This window comes from Sapajus apella, unplaced genomic scaffold (genome assembly GCF_009761245.1).
Source record: "Sapajus apella isolate SASKATOON/1434 unplaced genomic scaffold, GSC_monkey_1.0 scaffold53, whole genome shotgun sequence".
NCBI classification, from domain to species: Eukaryota; Metazoa; Chordata; class Mammalia; order Primates; family Cebidae; genus Sapajus; species Sapajus apella.
This window is the reverse complement of record NW_022436993.1, coordinates 4,226,893-4,247,759: the sequence shown is the minus strand read 5'-3', so window position 1 is coordinate 4,247,759 and position 20,867 is coordinate 4,226,893. Positions and strand designations below refer to the sequence as shown.

The 20,867-nt window shown below is 41.9% G+C and overlaps 1 protein-coding gene across 23 annotated transcripts in view; it reads left to right on the top strand.

Annotated features, from left to right (window-relative positions):
* Window positions 1-20,867, top strand: part of KIAA1217 (KIAA1217 ortholog) — a 495,122-nt gene that overhangs the window by 297,281 nt on the left and 176,974 nt on the right. For 12 of the 23 annotated variants that reach the window (XM_032244105.1, XM_032244082.1, XM_032244104.1 and 9 more), the window contains exon 3: window positions 20,380-20,460. The exons of 10 other annotated variants lie outside the window; for them this stretch is intronic. In XM_032244105.1, coding sequence (XP_032099996.1) covers window positions 20,380-20,460 — 81 coding nt within the window. The remainder of the gene's footprint in view (window positions 1-20,379; window positions 20,461-20,867) is intronic. One more of the 23 variants, XM_032244097.1, reaches the window with a different exon arrangement.

The following is a 20,867-nucleotide window of genomic DNA, read 5'->3' as shown; positions in this document are numbered from 1 at the left end:
GAGACAGAGTCTTGCTCTGTCATCCAGGCTGAAGTGCAGTGGCGCGATCCCGGCTCACTGAAACCTCTGCCTCCTGTGTTCAAGAAATTCTCATGCTGCAGCCTCTGAAGTATCTGCGTCCACAGGCATGCACCACCACACCCAGCTAATTTTTGCATTTTAGTAGAGAGGGGGTTTTGCCATGTTGGCTAGGCTGGTCTCCAACTCCTGACCTCAAATGATCCTCCCACCTCAGCCTCCCAAACTGTTGGGACTACAGGCATGAGCCACCACAACCGGGCCAGGTTTTATTGGTTTTAATCAAGATAATATGCAAATACTACTTTTCCATCTGATGATGTCTCAATAAAGCCATTTTAGAATCTGAAGATACTTCCAAGTTAAATTGTTACTATTGTTAACAACCGAATGTTGGCTTAGTGATTGTTAAGGTGTATAAGAGCAGTCCACATAAATGACATAGAAATAAATGACAGTGATTAATCACTCACTAGTCTTGATACCTCATAGCTTCCTCACTTCAAGTTTAGACAGGTGCAGGGGTCATGAAAAAAAAGCCAAAAGATAAAGGTCACAACCACTTGGCGAGGGATGTTTGCTTTCTTGAAATGATAGCCTTCTACCCAGCACCATGAAAAGCGTGTTTTTCATGGACGTTTTCAGGCCTCTAAACTTGAGGCGTGGGTTTATGTTCTGAAGGCTGCCGTGCGTGATCTTTCTCACCAAACTCTCTCTAACCCTCCACTAGATAAACACTCAGAGGTCTGGAAAGTGGGACTGGAGGGAGCCATTGAGATTTTTTTCACAACCTCTTGTCCTAGAGCACTTCCTTCCTCCACGCTTTCCTCACGTTTCTCAGAGAAAAAGAAAAAATGGAAGCTTGGTTATTTGTGTATACATATATGCCAGCTTTGACTACGCTTGGCTCTAGGTGAGTGGGAGATTAACTGTTGGGGTTATGCCCATGGAAAAAGCCAGAAGGCTTACATCACAATTTTTTTTTAATATTTTGTTTTCATAGCTGGGGATTACTCTGTTGGCATGAGAGTATGAATGTCTCCCATGACAGGGAGAGAGAATGAAAAAATATACCAGGATAAAAGAGGGAGTACTAATTAAAACCACAAAAGCAATGCAAACATATGTTAAAAGATACAACAAATTCCATGTCAGTTTTGTGAAGAAATGCTTTGAGGTTTTTCACCCCCATCTTTGTTGAGTATAATTGACAAAAACTTCACGTATTTGAGGTATATGACATGACAATTTTATATACAAATACAGTGTGAAATGGTTACCACAAATTAATAAATCCATCCACCATCCTTTGAGTTTTAAGGTGAATTAATGGAATGTATGTCATTCATATGCATATTCATATGCATGATATTTGCATAAATTCCTTGACTTAAGAAAACTGCTATATAAGTGAAAGATGATTACTAATCATATGAACTTAAGATACAATTATTCTCATCTGGCCAGTTGCAATGGCTCACACCTGTAATTCCAGCACTTTGGGAGGCTGAGGTGGGTAGATCACTTGAGAACAGGAGTTCGAGACCAGCCTGGCCAACTTGGTGAAACCCCATTACTAAAAATACAAAATTAGTCAGGCATGGTGGCATGAACCTGTAATCCCAGTTACTTGGGAGGCTGAGACAGGAGAATCACTTGAACCTGGGAGACAGAGGTTGCTGTAAGCCAAGATCCCACCACTGCACTCTAGCCTGGGTAACAGAGTGAGACCCTGCCACAAAAATAAATTAATAAATAAAAATAAATAAATTTCTTATCCTACAAGTATTACCAGTAAATTTACTTCCAAAATAGATGTTATTCTAGTTCATTCCAATACTCACATTATAGACTCTACTAATTTTACAACTATATATTAAATGGTGAAAATTTCATTGCAGATAAATTATAAATGAAAATAAGTCCTAATATGTAATCCATTAGAAAATAAAATTATAAATTTAATTCTAAAAATTATTTTGTGATTTTGGTAAAATTTACCTAACGATAAAGGGAAGATTTTAAATTTGTTTAAAAATGGAAAGCTAGTAAAATCTCGGGGAAAAAGAGGAAATGTACACATATCAGGCAAGGCCACCACTGCGTGTTTCGTAGAATCTTACAGACGATGAAGCTCAAGAATAAGCAGGCTAAATTTTCACAACCATCCCCCAAGTAGGTGAATCTTTGGGGATTTTCTTTCAGAGACATTTAGGGCCCCAGCAAAGACTGGATAGTGTTATGCAAGTTACTACTCCCCAGGGTAGACTCAGGCATTCAAAAAGAGCTGGGGGCTAGGCACAGTGGATCCTGACTATAATCCCAGAGCTTTGGGAGGCCAAGGTAGGAAGATCATTTGAGACCAGGAATTTAAGACCAGCCTGGGCAACATGGTGAGATTCCCATTTTTCTACAAAACGTTTAAAAAATTTGCCTATCGTTTCAGTTAGTTGGGAGGCTGAAATGGGATCACTTGAGCCCAGGAATTCAAGGCTGCAGTAAGCCATGGTCATGCTCTGCCACTGACCCCCAGCCGGGGCAACAGAATAAGGCTGTGTCTGGAAAAAAAAAAAAAAAAAGAGAGAGATCTAAGATCTCATATTTTTTGTAGGAGTTTACATTGAGTTGAGTGTTAATGGATGCATGTTAACTTACTGATTTTGTTTGTGAAGAACATGTAACCTGGTCATCTGAAAGAAAAAAAAATGACTACCAGATGAACCAATGTGTAATATAGAGACAATCCCCCTGGCTTTGATCCCCTAACATCTGGGTGTCCTCTGGCAAGATTTTTGAGTGAGGATGAGCAAAGCAAAGGTATTCATTGAGCACCAACTGTACACCAGACACTGAAGTTATTTCATTTATTCCTGACCACAGCTCTGTATACGTTACAGGGTGGTTTTCCCATCTCACAGAAAAGAAGACTGAGGTTCACTCAGGCTAAGTTATTTGGTAGACAGTACATCTAGAACAGCCTGTTTCCGAGCCTGTGCCCTTCACAAAACACCTTCCTTTGCATGGCCAGTCTGGTGGAGCCTCCTATAACCGGAGGCTGTGGGGTGCTGGTGGGATTGTAAACACTAGAAAGTGCATGCCAAAAACTGAAAGCCATTAAGGAAAATGAGTCACTTTCTGGATGCATTAGATTATGAGGGCTTCATGGAGAAATAAAGTATAGAAATGATTTTTCTTCTTAAAAAGAAAGGAATATCTCTCTGGAGTAGAGATTGTTGGCAAGTCCATGTATCACCATGGTCGGCAGAAAAGAAATCTAAGCAATAATGAAAAGCCTGTGTACTTAGAATGCCTTTAACCCAGTGAGCTGAAGAGTGGCCTTCGGAGGAATGACGTTGGTTGGAGGTGGAGTTGGGGCAGGAATAGAATCCTGGTCCTAGAGGGAAAGGCAGGTAAAAGAAAATGAGACCATTAAAAGCAGCCATGATGCATGGTTACTTTTCACCCCTGGGTAAGGTGGTATAAATTGCTTTTGTTTTGCCCCCTGTCCCCCAAATCATTTTTTTAAAGAAGGAGAAGAAAATATTTTCGAGGGAAATCATTACCTTTTGGCTCTAGGCATAGAAGCCTCAGAAGCTGAAAGCAATGTTATATTTTTATATGCTGCAGATGCTTCCTGGCTTTAAAGCAGTGACCTGGCTCCCAAACAATTACAGCATCAACATTGAAGGAGAACATTCTTGTGATTCGTGTAATTCCAGGAGCAGACGTGGGGTAGCTTTTACAAAATTAGGAGGAAGGGAGGCAGTCTGGTTTAGATCATGAACTACTCAAAGGAAAGTTACTTGACAGGACTTTGATTGCATGTTAAGATAATTTTTATTGTGTTCTAGTTCTAAGACAGTATCGTAGATAACCTCTTTTGCCTGTGTGCATTTTGAAAGGTCCTTGTGTTGATGACTCGCTTTTGATGTGTTTTCATGATCCGTTCAGACTACCCAAGCCACAGAACATCAGTAATTAAGAAAAACTCTCCCTTTGGAGAGGAATCAAGAAGATTCTGCTTCTGTTATTTAATTTTTAACATATCTAAAGGAATGCAGTAAACTCTTCTTACCCATTAGTAATTGACTTTGAAATAGGATATGTCTATCTTTTGGAGCCTACAAGTAAGTCTCAAGAGAAACTTCATGAAACAGATTGATCCTAAACTTCCCGCTTGCATTCATGGGAGTGAGCTGACAAGAAATACACAATGTGAGGAAGTGGTGGGTGAGAAAAAACAGCTAACTGATAAGATCTTAATTTCAAGGGTCATGTTCATGATGGAGCATACCTAATGGGTCATGTATTTCAACTGTGGTTTTTTGAAAAAGTGATTATGCATCTTTTTTTTTTCTGTTTTGTGAGACAGAGTCTCATTCTCTCATCCAGGCTGGAGTGCAAGTGGTGCAATCTCAGCTCGCTGTAACCTCCGCCTCCTGTGTTCAAGCAATTCTCATGCCTCAGCCTCCCAAGTAGCTGGAGTTACAGGCATGTGACCGTACGCCCAGCTAATTTTTGTATTTTTAGTAGAGATGGAGTTTCTGCATGTTGGTCAGGTTGGTCTCAAACTCCTGACCTCAAGTGATCTGCCCACCTTGGCCTCCCAAAGTTTTGGGATTACAGGCATGAGTCACCATGCCTGGCCAGTGATTATGCATCTTGTAAATCAATTTTTGGAATCTAACTTTTCCAAAATTTCTATCTGGCTTTCTCTCTTCCCCTCTAAGAGTCTGTATCTTCTTCCCTGCCCTGGGCTTTTTTCTTTTGTAGAGATCCTGGCAGTGGTCATGACCATGCACTCTATGGCACGTCCAAAGTCATTGTTCGTGCATGTCCTCCTTTAGTCATTCCCCAGTGTGGGTGGATTTAGCTGTGTGACATGCAGAATCCTGCTACCCACTGTGCAATGGAGGGGTCAGAGTCTGGTAGAAGAAGGAGAGCTGGAGGGCCAGGGAGAATACAGGACCTTTCTTCACCTTGGGTTGAGGCAGAACTCATGAAAAACAATGAAGCAAGAAATAATTTCCTTTTGCACCCGTTTTTTCATTTGTGGGCCCCATTTCCTGCATCTTAGCAAAATCTCTCCTCAGAAAGGGTTCCAGACTTAGTAGGAGTAAATTGACCTATCTGATGGGGCTGCTATTGGGTTTCCCCGAGCCATGTTTGAACTTTTAATAATGAAGTCCACAGTCCCTGCGTAGCTTACCAAGCAACTGTGGATTTGCAGGGTGTGGCCAGCAGGTTCCTGGAATGAGATGGGTCCTGGTTCCCCTAATGTCACTCTTCACCCTCCATAGTCTATCCAGAAGCCACCACCCTGCCTGTTCACAGGTCTGACCCTGTCCTATGGTTGATGGGCAGGGCAGGGCTCCACATATGCCAGTGTCTGGTAACACAATAGGGGACCCACCAGAGATACCTCACACAGAATCACTTTTCTGGCTGGGCTTTTTTTGATCATCTTTCAGCAGTGAGTGTTGGCCGTCAGTGTGGCACTTGTCACTCCCAAGTGAAGCTTGCCTTTCCCCTCTGCCACGTGGCAGGCTCTGCTAGGGTGGAAAAGAAGTCAGCAAATGAATTCACAGTAACACTAAGCATTGGACTAGGTTTTCACTATTAGTCTTTTCAGCTGACTCAAGAACTAGACTGTGAATGGGGAGGTGGGTTGGCTCTCTGAGTTAATCTTTTAAAGGGTTCATTGGAAGCCAATCTTCTTTCAGGTGTTTCACATGGAATAGTCATGAATCACGTAATATATTTGCATTGATGTGCAACTAATTGCAAGATATGTATGTATACTTTAGGTGGAAACTTAAAAACCTTGCTATGCCCTTCTCATAAATGGGCTTGCTGATCTGCCTATTATAGATTACGGTGGCCAAAGCACCAACCTTCCATTAAAAAGTATAATCTTTTTTATGTCAACCAATCAAATATTCCATCTGTTTAGACTCCGCTCTCTGCTCTGGATTTTAGAACAACTCAGCCAAGGCTATTCTTGCTCAGCAATCTTGCCTTGAAAGAGTGAGTTACTGTTCCCAGAGGCAAAGGCACTGCTTCTTGATGATATGCAAGTGGGATTTATTAGCTTTGTGAAGGAGGTGGGAGGGCATCGTGATACATCATAATACTTGGTAAATTATGACAGGAGCTGGGGAGAGCCGTGTCAGAAAGAAAGGGATTCCTTGCCAGATGTCCCTAAGAGTTGAACTACCATGAAGAAAATAATCTGAAAATATGAGTGACCTTCTCAACTTTATCCTAAACCCCCATGCCTTAAAGTGCAAGGCAACAGAGGAAATCTGGCTTTATAGGGGTTTGCAGGTAGATGCGGGGGAGGGTGTCAAGTCAGTCCCTCAGGGGCTTCCCAAGGCAGTGCTAGAGAGCAAAAGGTGTGCTGAGGCCTCCCAAGAACCCTAGAATGACCCCACATCCCTCTACATCAGCTCCAGACCCACAGCAGCCTCCTGGGAATTCTAGGTGGAAGCTGAGTTAGACATGTTCTGTCCTGGATGTGCTCAGACCAGCCAGGGGCACTCATATAGGTGGTGTGGTGTCCTCTTTTGCAAAGGACAGGAGATAGAGCCACTTAGGCAGGTGTCCCAGATGAAAACGGCTGTGAAATAACAGTGTCACCCTAATGCCCATTTATACCTCATTATGGCAAAAACCACCTTTACCACAGCAGTATATTTTGTTTGTTACGATCTCTGTTTTTCTTTCTCTTTCAAACATATTTCTCATTAGATTTATCCCACTGCATATTTTCATCTTATTTCTTTGATGATCCAACAGGAGGGGGGTTCCAGGAAGCTCTACAATAATTTTTTTTTTTTTGCCCTTCTCCTGGCAGAGCACTTGGTAATCTTCTTAAATGTTTTTTGAAAGCCTTTTAATGACGCCACTCAGTGCCCTGCTGATCATTCATGAACTACAGCTGTACACCAGATCCAAAAGTTCCATATTTATGATGATAAAAGAGAGCTGTAAGATTTTTAATTTTGCTGAGGGGCTATTTTCTCTCCCTTTCTTGATGCGACTCAGTTTTTCAGTGTAGGGCCAGGGGCTGTTTGTGCACTCAGAGACGATGTTTTCAACTTTTGCTCTTGATTTTTCCAGGCAATCAGCAAAGTCTGTTTAGAGTTGAATTGTTATGAGCATACATTCTATTTTAATTCATTGTAATTAGAGGGATGAGCATTACACTTCTTTAAGAACTCCTAGAAGTCAATCTTCTGATTTCCAAAGATCAAAATCTTATTTTATGAACAAAACACGTGACTGGATATGAAAAATGGCAATCAGTAATGTTCCTCCACCTGGCAGAGTGTGTGAACTCTGCTCCAGTGACTTCAAAACCATGCCGCAGAGCTGTGGCTGGGTTTTCAGATTGTTTCTCAAGGGATTGTCTTTCTCAAATGCAATGTTAAAAGAAATAATTTGTCCTCAGTTTGGTTGTATTTATTATGATGATGATTGAACATATGAACTGCCAATTGATGATGGCCCATATTCCTGGTCTGTTTAAGTAACATCAACTCATCTTCAAATTTAAGAAATGGTAGGTAGCACTCTCTTATTTGATAGCTACTAGCCCTGAAATGGAACTGTCAAGAATAGTGTTTGTGAAACGGCAGAGTTCCCTGACCTCCCTCACAGGACATGAGACACGGGTGTGGCTTGTCGGTCTGGCTGCCAAGCACTCAAACCCCTTGTAGGAAGGGAAGGACACAGATGGGCAGGTGCAGAGTACTTTTGGACTCTGGCCCCCCAGTAGCATCTAGGGGTGGGTGCTTGCAAATCCCAAAGCTGCAGTGGGTGTGTCACCATGCTCTGTTAGCTCTGCCATCCACAGACAGCTTAAGTGCTAACCAGCTCAGTGCCCTCTTGGTATCTGGGTCCTTGTCCTGCATCCAGGAAGAATCAGGTCACACAGACAAATTGAAGGATGGTAAATGTGGGGGATTTTATTGCCAGAACAAGGTGACTCTCAGAAGGATGGATGGGGAGCTGGAGGGGATGGAGTGGGAAGATGATCTTCCCCTGGAGTTCAGCCATCCTGGAACCAGTCTCCTGTCTGACCATTCCTAGCCAGACTCCTCTCAATGTTCAGATGTTCCTTCTCTTCTCTCCTCTGCTGCACGGCTCTTCTGCTTGTGGAGCCTGAGGTTTGGGGTTTGTATGGGTACAGGATAGGGAGGCATGGCAGACCAAAAAAGACAACATTTGGGCACAGACACAGGAATGCCTGTTCCCATTTAGGGCCATGGGTTTCCAGATTTAAGGGTGAGGCTTTTGCCAGGGAACCGCTCTCTTCTACTCAGTATTTCCCTGCCTCCTGTCCATATCATTTGTACAAGAAAGGATTTTTCTCTCAATAAAGCTCATCAGTTTAAACAGAATAATTTTTAGCCCCTAAATTATTTTTGGCTGTCTCCAGAGGTTAATCGGTCAGAAGCTTGAAGATGAGGCCAGAGTTCAGCATTGAGCTATCTCAGGTGACATAGACTGGTGAGGGCAGGCAGGATGGCTGAGCTCAGTTCCTGGAGCTTGCGGTCAGAGGAAGTTGCAGCTCTGTAATCAGGTGGGCCTCAACACCTCAGGATAGCAAGTTTCACAGCCAGGTCCCCAGCTGGGATGCAGATGCTAACATCTGCCACATTGTCTTCAGTGGTTCATTATCTTAGTTTCAGCTCCTGCAACAAATACAATAGACTTGGGGGCTTAAATGACAGAAATTTATTTCTCATAGTTCTGGAGTCTAGATGTCCAAGAGCAGGGTGCCCGTATGATCAGGTTCTGGTGACAACCCTCTTCCCAGTTTGTAGACCACTGTCTTCTTACTGTGTCCTCACATGGCAGAGAGAAAACATCTGTCTCATGACTGTTAAAAAGGACATTAGCCTGGGTGTGGTGGCTCATGGCTGTAATCCCAACACTTTGGGAGGCCAAGGCAGGTGGATCACAAGGTCAGGAGTTCAAGACCAGCCTGGCCAACATGGTAAAACCCCGTTTTTACTCAAAATAAAAAAAAAAAAAATTAGCTGGGCATGGTGTCATGCACCTGTAATCCCAGCTACTTGGGAGGCTGAGGCAAGATAATTGCTTGAACTGGGACCCAGGAGACGGTGGTTGCAGTGAGCCAAGATTGTGCCACTGCACTCCAGCCTGGGCTACAGAGCGAGACTCTCTTTTTCACACACAAAAAAAGGACACTAATCCCATCACAAGGACTCCACTCTTGTGATCAAATCACACCCCAAAGGCCCCACTTCCAAACACCATCACATTGGAGATTAGGGCTTTATCGTGTAAATTTGGGGTTGGGGGCACTAACATTCAGTCCATGGCACTTGTGAACTGAAGCCAAGCGTTGTAGGTCTTCTGTCCCCACAGCTGATCAGCCTGAGATGGGCATAGCAAGTCCTCATTCTTTGGCAGCAAAACATTTTAGGGTCTTTTTCTTTTGTGCACAACTTAAGTTTCTTATCCTTAAGAATAACAGCATCGTTTTATTATTTTTAGAGCTTTATAGTTAACAGTGCTTTCAACCAGTTTAGTTCATTTGTGCTTCCTGGTGACCACTGTGAAGTAGGTGGGATGATTATTGCCATTCTGCAGATGCAGAAAGTGAGCGTTCATGGTTTAATTGCCCCAGTAAAAAGTCTGATGCTGGGTTAAGTAATTTATTCAAAGTAAAACTGTAATGAGTGCTGAACCTACATCTTGAAGTCAGGTCCTTCTGACTATAGGTCCTTCCCATGGGCATTTAGAGCACTTAGAGCTGTTGCCCATTAATCTAGGCCTTCCTTGATAATAACCTTGTGGGGGAGGCCTCTAGTGTGGCCAAGAATGTTAGGAGGTTGCTGTGGTTTGAATGTGTCCCCCAAAGTTCATGTGTTGGAAACTTAATCCCCAATGCAGTAGTGTTGAGAGATGGGACTGTAAGAGATGACTAGATCATGAGGCACAACCCACAGGAGTGAATTAATTCTGTTTCTTGGAAGTGGGTTCCTAAAAAAAGAATTAGTTTAGGCACCTCCTCTCTCACTCACACACATGCTGCCTTGCCCTTCCACCATCAACCATGGGATGGCACAGCAAGAAGGCCCTTGCCAGATGCTGACAGCTTGATATTGGACTTCCAGCATCTAGATCCATGAGGAATGAATTTCTTTTCTTTATAAATTACCCAGGCTGTGGTATTCTGTTAAGGCAATACAATACGGACTAAAACAGAGGCCATCTGTGTGTAAACCAACTTAAAGCTAAGACTTGCCATAAAGGTTTAATCCAAGTCTTTATTTTAATGCATAAGGAAATTGAGATAAATGCCTAAGTTATGTTGAATTTGAGGCAGGGCCTGGGCTAGAACTTGGTCTCAGACTCCCAGCCCAGTGCTCTCCAGATCATTGAGCCTTACCTCTCCCTCGTAGTGTAGCAAGATAAGATGCCCCATAGGTACCACTGCAAGGCATTATGGAAACTTTCAGGGTAGACATTGTGTGAAGGCAAGCCCTGCCCACTGTGGGTAGAGGAAGACAAGACACTCGGAAGCATCCCTCAGCTGCCACCTGTGCCTGGAGTGGTACGAATCACCCTGCTTTGGAGGCAGGCTGGTCAGAATCTGTGAGTTTCTATACTCTGGTCCTGTTTTCTCTGGAAGAAAAGGGGGAATCAGAAGTACATTCTGGACTAGCTTCACTAAATCATCCTATGTCTTATCCCATCTCTTCTCCCTATTAAAACTCTTAACCTTTGGCCAGGCCCAAGCTTGAGAAGGCCACTTCTAATGCAAGGCACCTTCAGACTAGGGCCTGGGCAAGGCTTCACTGGCACCTGCCATCCCAGCACAAAGCGTAATTCCCCCACAGCAGCACACCCGCAGGCAGCTGTTGAAGCCAGGATGGAATGTCTTACAATACAAAGCCTTTATAATAATGAGAGGGAAATAGAAACCAGAGGTTTGGGAGCTGTTTTTTTTTTTTCTTGGGGGGTTCTGAGTATTTTTGTTTAACCTTAGTTTCGTGTTCCAAGGAAGGGGTGTTTTAGTGAAAATTGTGAAGGGAAACTCTGCCAAACAGAAATTCCATATAGGATGAGTATTTTCCTCCCTTCAAGGTGTGAGAGCAGCCAAGAAGCAATAACGCATAGGGGGTCGGTGTAATAGATTGGAATGCTCTTGGCGGGAGTGAGATTAGTGTCTGGAAGTGAGTCCCAGCAGGTTGGCTGCTGAGGCCCCTGTGAGCACTGGGCCTGATCCGGGCCTGCGGAGTGTGCAGGCTTACTTGGGGCTGTAGGCACCTCTGCCTGGGCCATGCACCTAAACTTCTACTGTCAGGGGGCAAGCCCCAAAATCAAGCAAGCTGCACAAAGCCAAGACTCCCTAGAACCAATGCCACCTTCGGGCCTTTCATTCGTTCATTCTGTAAGTGATGGATGTGGAGACGAAGATATTCATGCCTTTGTGATTCTCAGCATGGATGTGGATGAAGATATTCATGCCTTTGTGATCATTACATTTCAATGTGTGTGTGCAAGCGGATGGAGACAGTTGAGAAGTGAGCAAATGAGTAAAGTATCTAGTGTGTCAAGGGGTTTTAAATGTTATGAAGGCAAAAATAAGCAGAGTTCTCGAGGAACTGGTCATCCTGATGTCCGTGGGCTGCACTTGGTTGGGGCAGTTCTGAGAGTATCTATCACCCTTGCAGAGATGAGCGGAGTTAACTCTTAACAGGTGCTTTGTAGAACACTGGGCAGGGATACTTCCATTTCACTCTTTGTTATCTAGGAATGTAGAGGCTTAGGAAAGAACTCTGAGGTCTGTGAATGAGATACCAGTCCTCCTATAGTTAACCAATATGTTTGTTCATCTTACAGTGTTGTATTTGTATGAGAATATTAACTATTTCAAAGTTCTCATGAATCTATTGCATCATTTTAGTCTCATATCAAAGTAGGAAGGGTGGATATTGAGACACAAAATTGAAGATGAATGACTGTGCTGTGGCATGGCTCGTCCGATCAGGACAGTGGCCATACACAGTGGCTGGTCCTAGTGAAAACTGGCTGAATGTTCACCTTGTATATGTCGGGTTTGCTTTGCAATTTGTCTTTTTTGTTGTTGTTGTTGTTTATAAGCAATGGTAAGGTCATACAAAGAATGTCACCCTTCGAACACTACTTTGACAGCCAGCACTCCATTGTATGTATGTGTGTGTGTATATATGTGTATATATATACACACACACATACACACACATATACACACATATGCTCCATTGTATGTATATATAGTATATATACATATATATGTATATTATACTCCATTGTATGTGTGTGTATATATATACATACATATACATATGAAGTGTGTATATATACATGTATATATACACATATATACATACACAAAGTATACTTGTTTTGCTTTTTTGTATATATACTCCATTGTATGTGTATATACATATATACATATACATATGGAATGTGTACATATACATGTATATATATACATATATACATACACACACAAAATATACTTGTTTTGTTTTTTATAAATCAGCCTCCTTACTTTGACCCGTGAGAACAGGAGCACACAGGAGTTCAGACATATCCATTGGCCACATAGTACCTGAGGTCTGTGAATAAGTTCACAGTCATTCTGTAAATAGTTAGCTAATGTGTTTGTTCATTCTAATACTTTTTTTTTTTTTTTTTTTGAGATAGCATCTCTCTGTCTCCCAGGCTGGAGTGCAGTGGCGTGCTCTTGGCTCACGGCACCCTCTACCTCCTGAGTTCGAGTGGTTCTTGTGCCCCAGCCTGCTGAGTAGCTGGGACTATCGGTGTGCACTACAATGCCCAACACATTTTTTGTGTGTTTTTAGTAAAGATGAGGTCTCATCATATTGGCCAGGCTGGTCTCCAACTCCTGACGTTAAGTGATCTGCCTGCCTCAGCCTCCCAAATTGCTGGGATTACAGGCATGAGACCTGGCTTATCTTTCATTTACATGAGAATATTAATTATTTCAAAATGCTCATAAATCTGTATTACTGTGTGTCAGATGTTGGCTTTAGCATTTTTCGCAAGTTATTTCATACAACAAAGTATAACATAAACATTGTTATTACGATGTCATGAATGAGGAAACTACATGAAACATGCTTAAGGTAATATGCCCAAAGTCTCACAGATAGAAAGTGGTGAAAATGAGGCTTAAGCCCAGTTCTTTCTCTTTCTGGAAGTTATAATCTCAACTAGTATCCTATATTCTCTATAGGATTACTTAGGATCCTAGGATTTCTTAGGAAATTAGAAATTCTTAGAATTAGAAGCTCTTGAGATATCTTCCCTGAATTCTTTTTTGTTAAATGTTGCTGCTTTTTAGTTTATTTACCCTTTAAAGTCTCTGAGACCTTATATTTTATTATTGTTATATCAACTATAAATCTTAGCGTGACTTACAAAGTCTCACAAGTCTACATAATTTTATTCTAACTTTAAATATTTTAAAGAGTTAGAAAAGGAATTATATTACAATTAGATTTCTAAATTGAGTAACTATTTTTTTAAACCCAAATAATGAGAAATTACTTTGCTCCCCTGGTTACTGATAGACTGTATCTTTAGGATAAAATTACCTTTTTTTTTTTTTTTTTTAGATGAAGTGTCACTGTCACCCAGGCTAGCATGCAGTGGCACCATCTGGGTTCACTGCAACTTCTGCCTCCAGAGTTCAAATGATTCTTGTGCCTCAGCTTCCCAAGGAGCTGGGATTACAGGCACATGCCACCACACCCGGCTAATTTTTTATATTTTGGGTAGACGTGGGGTTTCACCATGTTGGCCAGGCTGGTCTTGAACTCCTGGCCCACAATGGCCTTTCAAAGTACTAGGATTACAGTTGTGAACCACCATGCTCGGCCAGGACAGAATTACTTTTAAGACTATTTCCTTAACTTGGGATATTTCCCTAAGACTCATCCAAAGGTCTTTTATTCTTTAGTTTTTTGTCACAGGGGATACTAACTTTTTATCCTTCAGTGGTAACTTTATGAAATCTACTAGACTTGCAGCAATCCATTCTTTCCCTTCTGTCTTGGGCTTTAACTATGCCAGCAGTCAGCCTGTTACAGTTTTTTCACAGACTGGTTATAGTCAGCCCAAGTGAGTTTGAGCCAGGGGCTCTGGGAGGCATTTGGAGAGGAGGAAGATTCACCAAAAGCAATCGGTTGACCTGTGTCTTGTTTCCTCCTGAATCTGGGATTTCAACTGCCTCCTTTGATTATGCCAGAGACTGTACCGTACTTGCTTAGGTTCAGGGCACCCCCTAGTGGTGCAACTGATATGTAATCAACATGAGGAAACAAAATGATGGCCGGATGAGGAGCTCGCATGTAGATATGATTTTATTGTTCTTCCCATTTTAAAAATTCTCAAATCAAATCAGTTTTTCTCCTGTTGTTTCAAATTCATCAGTAGCTATTTATATCATATTCCATGCTAAGTGGGTTTTTTTTGCAGGTGGAAACAAATCAGAAAAGCAAGCACAAATAATTTAATGCTAAATCTTAGGTGAGTTTAAGAATTTTTATTGCAAAAGTATTTATGGTTACTCTAGGAATGTTAGAAATAGATTAAAAGTAGGAGAATTATTTACAATCTCATGATGCACATAGAATACCTGTGTTAATATTTTGGTGTATATCCTTCTACGTTTTTCTGGGCATATACACTCAAAGGAAAGAAACCGCATGCCACAAGCACATACCAATTTTGTTCTTATTTATCTTATTTTATTTTTTATACAGGGTCTCACACTGTCACCAGGGCTAGAGTGTAGTGGCTTAATCATAGGTCACTGAGCCTCAGCCTCCCCAGACTCAGGTAATCCTCCCACCTCAGCCTCTGAAGTAGTTGGTACTATGGGCAGACGTCACAATGTCCAGCTAATTTTTGTATTATTTGTAAGGATGAGGTTGCACCATGTTGTCCAGGCTGGTCTTGAACTCTTGGGCTCAAGCAATCCTCCCACCTTGGCCTCCCAAATTGCTGAGATTACAGGTGTGAGCCACAGTGCCCGGCCCATTTTTTTCTAATACAATTTTATTCATTTAATTATAAGTGTGACCTTCTTTCCCTCCTGTTACAAGATAGCTACTTCATTGCATGTGGTTGCTTAGTTTTGTTGGTTCCACTGTGTGCATGCAAATACCATACCATGCAGGGCCCCCTGTAGATTATTGTAGATTATTTCCTTAGGGTACATTATTAGAAATAGAATGGCTGAATCAAAAGGATATGCAAAATTGTGTTGTTGTTCATTTATTTAAATAGAGCATCTTTTTGAGAATGCAATTTGTTTTTTAATCTTTAGATTCCTAACGTTTGCATCCTTAGTCTGTGTTAGGAATTCTGTACAGTGTCTTACATTGCTGTAAGTCACTTCATCCCCCTAGCAACCTAGTATGATCTATTGCTATACCAACTTACTGATGAGGAAAGTGGGGCTTAGGAAAATTAAATAGCTGTTATAGGACTTCCAAAGCAGGGAGACAGTAGGCTTTTAGAAATTTGATAAAAATAGCACTTTGCATTGCTTAAATCTTGAACTAAGTGGAAATTAACACTAAACATTCTCCACTGGTAAAATAGAGAATAAGGATATTAACAGTAAAAGAAAAGAAGAAGAAAAGGAAATATGCTTCCATAGATTTAGAAACATGAATAAAAAGCTAAGCTAAGGCTTTGGTGATTAGATGTTCATGTTGGAAGATGTATTGGATGGCTCAGTGATTGCTGTGTAATTACAAACTCTAGAAAGCTTATAATACAGAGATCTTTTCATGAGATCTTACATTTTTTATGAATATATTTTCATTTACCATGGTTAGTCTCCTAACTGGTTAAATTGCTTCTAGAGAGTCAAAAGTTGACTCTGTGTAGAGTGATATCAGAAAGTCTTTAATTTCTGGCCAGGCATGGTGGCTCATGCCTATAATCCCAGCACTTTGAGATGCCAAGGTGGGCAGATCACTTGACGCCAGGGTTCGACACCAGCCTGGACAACGTGGCAAAACCCTGTCTCTACTAAAAATGTAAAAATTAGCCAGGCAGAGGTTGCAGTGAGCTGAGATCATTCCACTGCACTCTAGCCTGGGCAACAGAGTGAAATTCTATCTCAAATTTAAAAAAAAAAAAAGAAAAGAAAATCTTTAATTTGTGAACAAAAGTGGAACTTTGGGTGAGTGCTTACATTTTAACAGCCTCCAGAGTGCCCTGCCGTCTACCTTTGTTGCTCCCTAGAGATCAGCATTTCACTTTTTCCCACCTTTACTGATACTTTTCTTTCTGCCTTGTTATAGAATTATATTTATTATAGAAAACTCTGAAATAGATATAGCAAAAAAAAAGAAAAGAAATACCGCTTGCCATTCAGGCCGTTGTAAGTACTGTACGTGTGTTGCTCATTTTTGGCTCTCTCTGCTACATCGTGCCTTGGGTGTTTACCCAATATTTATTATTCTTGAGCAACTCTCCTCAGACTCATCAGCATGAGGAAAGAAACTCTGAACTCCTTTCCCTTCCTGCCACTTTCAGCCTTTCAAAGAGATCTCAAGTGCCACTCAGTATAACAGCAATGTCTGAAGTTTATTTTTACCATTTTCTTATGATAGCCAATGAATTTATTAGGAGTTTTTGAGACAATAAATGCTCTTCTGTTTAATTTTTACAGTTTTATTATTCTTGCCATTCCTTGAGGTAGTTGAGTCTTCCCGTTTCCTCAGTAACATTCCTTTAATAATTTGTTTTTTTCTTGGAAGTAGAGTCTCACTCTGTTGCCCAGGCTGGAGTGCAGTGGCACAATCTCAGTTCACTGCAACCTCCCCGTCCCGGGCTCAACCAGTCCTCTCACCTTAGCCTCCCAAGTTGCTAAGACTTCAGGCGCGTGCCACTATGCCCAGCTAAGTTTTGTATTTTTTGTAGATATGGGATCTTACTGTGTTGCCCAAGCTGGTCTTGCCCTCCTGGCTTCGAGCAATCTGCCTACCTCAGCCTCCCAAAGTGCTGGGATTACAGGAATGGACCACCGCACCTGGCCCATTCTTTTAATCTTGATCTAACCTCTTTATATGTGATAAACTACCAATTATCATTAAAAAGTGAAAATACTCACCTCAGGTCTCACCCACTCTCTCTTTTTTTTTTTTTTTTTTTTGAGACAGTTTTGCTCTTGTTGCCTAGGCTGGAGTGCAGTGGTGTGGTCTTGGCTCCCTGCAACCTCCACCTCCTGGATCCAAGCAAGTCTCCTTCTTCAACCTCCTGAGTAGCTGGAATTACAGGTGCCCACCACCGTGTCCAGCTAATTTTTGTATTTTAGTAGAGACGGGGTTTAACCTTGTTGGCCAGGCTGGTCTTGAGCTCCTGAGCTCAGGCAATCCACCTGCCTTGGCCTCCCCAAAGTGCTGGGATTGTAGGTGTGAGCCACCATGCCTGGCCACCCACTCTTATTTTTTTAAGAACAATTGTCTATTTTATAGTCAAAGCCATAAATCAAACTTCTATATTCTACACACTTGATTTAGCAGGTATATGTGGGAGGCCTAATAAAAACCAGTTTTCATTTTTATTTCTCTTATTGTCGGGCTCAAAACTTGTAGGGCTCAAAACCTTTTCCACACAGATGGAACCTACTAAGAAGTGAAAAACGATGTTCGGTGAGCTTCATTTTGTAATCCTGAGAAAATGTATCCGTGATCGTAGGATTCTGCTGCCTCAAGTCCGTCAGCTTCTTCCATTGCATCTTCTGAGAAGGGCTTCCTGCCTCTCCATCAGCGGGTCCTTTCCTGCCCTGAGACTGGGAGAGTCTTCCAGCTTCTAGGTTTCTGTGACCTCAGTTAGCAAAGGCAGGAAAAAAAATACAACAGGTAGAATTGGGATTTGCTCCAAAGTCTGGAGGCTTTGAGCAATTGTGTGTTTCTCTTGCCCCTACTTTCTTTCTTTCTTTCTTTTTTTGTAAGACTGAATTTCTCTCTGTTGCCCAGGCTGGAGTTCAGTGGTGTGATCATAGCTCACTCTACTCACCACAGGCCTGACCTCCTGAGCTCAAGTGATCCTCCCACCTCAGCCTCCCGAGTAGCTGGGACTACAAGCGCTTGCCACCATGCCCAGCTAATTTTTTCTTTAATTTTTTTGTGATAGTGAGGTTCTCCCTATGTTGCCCAGGCTAGTCTCGAACTGCTGGCCTCAAGCAATCCTCCTGTCTCAGCCTCCCAAAGTGCTGGGATTACAGGAGTGAGCCACCTCACCTGGCCTCCCCTACATTCTTGACTTCCGGATATTTGCCTAAAGCAATGGCTGTAGTGACTTTCCCTGCCCCCTTTCTCCAGGTATTTGGTTTTCTTTGTTCTAAGTTCCTCTGATGAGGGTCACCTAGCAGAGAGTGGTTGAGGCCTTTTTATTCTTCCTGGAAGAATAAAAAGAATTCTTCCTGGGTCTCTGGTCTCTTCCAGGACCCCCTTTCATTTCTCCACAGGGCTGTGGCTGTCCTGGCCCTCTGTCCCCAGGCCGTGTTACCCATCATCTTATAATGGAAATGCTCTGTGATTTTCTATGCTTTCTTTTTTCCTTTTTTCTGTGCATAGCAGCTCTTCAAATCTATCATCCTGTTTTTATCTCGCACTTTTATTTACTGTGCACCCGTAGGACTTTATTGTTTGTGGTCTACTTCAGGGTATTTCTTTCACAGTTGATGAAGGCTATAAACTTCAGAGCAGAGAATCAGAGGGCCCTAAGCAACCCTCACCTTTATAGTGAGACTGTGTTCACCTAGAAAAGGCTTTTTATGAGGTCACTTCAGCTAATCATTTTTCTAATGGTGTCACTCCCTTTTTCTCTTAAAGATCTCTTCAAGTTCTTTTACGTTGTTTTTTTTTTAACCCCTATGTGCATCTTGAGTTTTTGTCTGGAGATCTATCATTTGGCTTTTTGGCTTTTGAGTATAGCCATTGGTGTTCAAATGTCCTTTTTCTTCTAGTGGATGTTTATGTCTGATATGGGTGAGACTAAGTTCTAAATAATATACACACATATGTGTAATCTACACACAATGGTGATATGGATCATGGGTACTATATAATTCAATTATGATGGTACTTAGAGGCTCCTATATGTTAATAGTCCATATGGATATATCTATATGCATATGCAGTAAGATATGCAGCTATGACACCCCATTGGCTGATTTGGGGTACAACAGGAAGTCACTCTCCTTGCATGAGGATTATAGAAATTTTCATTTTTTAAGGCACAAGAAATATTTCACTGCCATGGTTTTTTTTGTTTTTTGTTTTGTTTTGTTTTGTTTTAAGTTGCGCAAAAATAAGTCAGATGCAGTGGCTTACAACCATAATTCCAGCACTTTAGGAGGCCGAAGCAGGCAGATCACTTGAGGTCAGGAGTTTGAGATCAGCCTGGCCAACGTGGTAAAACACCATCTCTACTAAATATACAAAAATTAGCCAGGTGTGGTGGTAGACGCCTATAATCCCACCTACTCAGGAGGCTGACGCAGAAGAATCACTTTAACTCAGGAAGCAGAGGGTGCAGTGAGCCAAGACTGTGCCACTGTGCTCCAGCCTGGATGACAGAGCGAGACTCTTGTCTCAAAAAAAAAAAAAAAGTGAGTGGGATCAATGAGAATTAAAATATTTAAATACTGGCATAGTAAGCAAGCATTGTAAACTGACAGTACACTCCACGATCCACCAGGTTTGAATATTAGAATTTGTGCCCTGGATTAAACAGTGTGGATCTTCTGTTTCTGTATGTGTTCGCCTTGGGTGTGTCATCCTGCGTGGCAAAGCCTGGGCAGATAGCACTGCACTCACAGACCTGCTCCTGTAGAGCAACCCAGTGGCCAGTGATCCCGGGGCCAGTGACAATCAAGATGGCAGCCTGGGTCATCACCACTAGACTGCATTCTGGCTAAGAAAGGTATTTCATTTGGGTTGGGCAGGCTCCAGTAAGTCCTCTGCAGCTCTGGAACAACCTCAGGGACAGTGTATCAACATAACACATTCTCTAATTATACAAGGTGAATTCAGAAGTACCTATGGCAGGATAGTTTGGGGGCAAACCCATCACTAGTTAAGGCTTCAACACGTCTTTATAAAATGTAAGGCTGTCAAATACAACTGTAATCATTTTTCTTTCTTTTGGGGGTAGAAGAGTTAACTGTGCTACATTTTCATCGTGAATAAATAGGTGGTCCATTTGGTCAACCTATTCTTTTTCTCTTCCATGTTTTCACTCCTTTTCTTTTCTATTTTTTTCTTGTTTTCTCCTGGTCCACAGGCTTTGAAGGGCATGCTGATCTCTCTTCAGGCAGAACTTGACATTCAAAGGTACTTGATGAAAATTGAATCGTCTCAGCGAGTTAGTACTCTACCTGTTCTTTTTCTGCATTGAGTTGCACCCTCATCCTGCACCTTTTTTCCTTGCCTGCGAGTGGCCTTCTAATCAGTGTCAGTGACTAAACCAGATGCCTACCCTTTTTGCTGTTTACCCCAATCGCTGATTCAAAACTATCAGAGCCAACTGCTTGCGGCATTCTGAAATATGTGCATTTCTAAAAAGTATGAGAGTCGATATTAAAATGAACACTAATTGCATGCTTGCTTTGAAATATTTAATTTGCTCTCCACATATTGGCTTGTGGAATCAGCAGTAATGCAACAGCAAGCTGGAGATCTTTGAATACTTGTTTGAAAAGCGAGCATCTCTCTGCAGAGCTCCCATCCTTGCCAGCTTGCTCAGGCAGAATGCTCATGGCAGTTAAAACA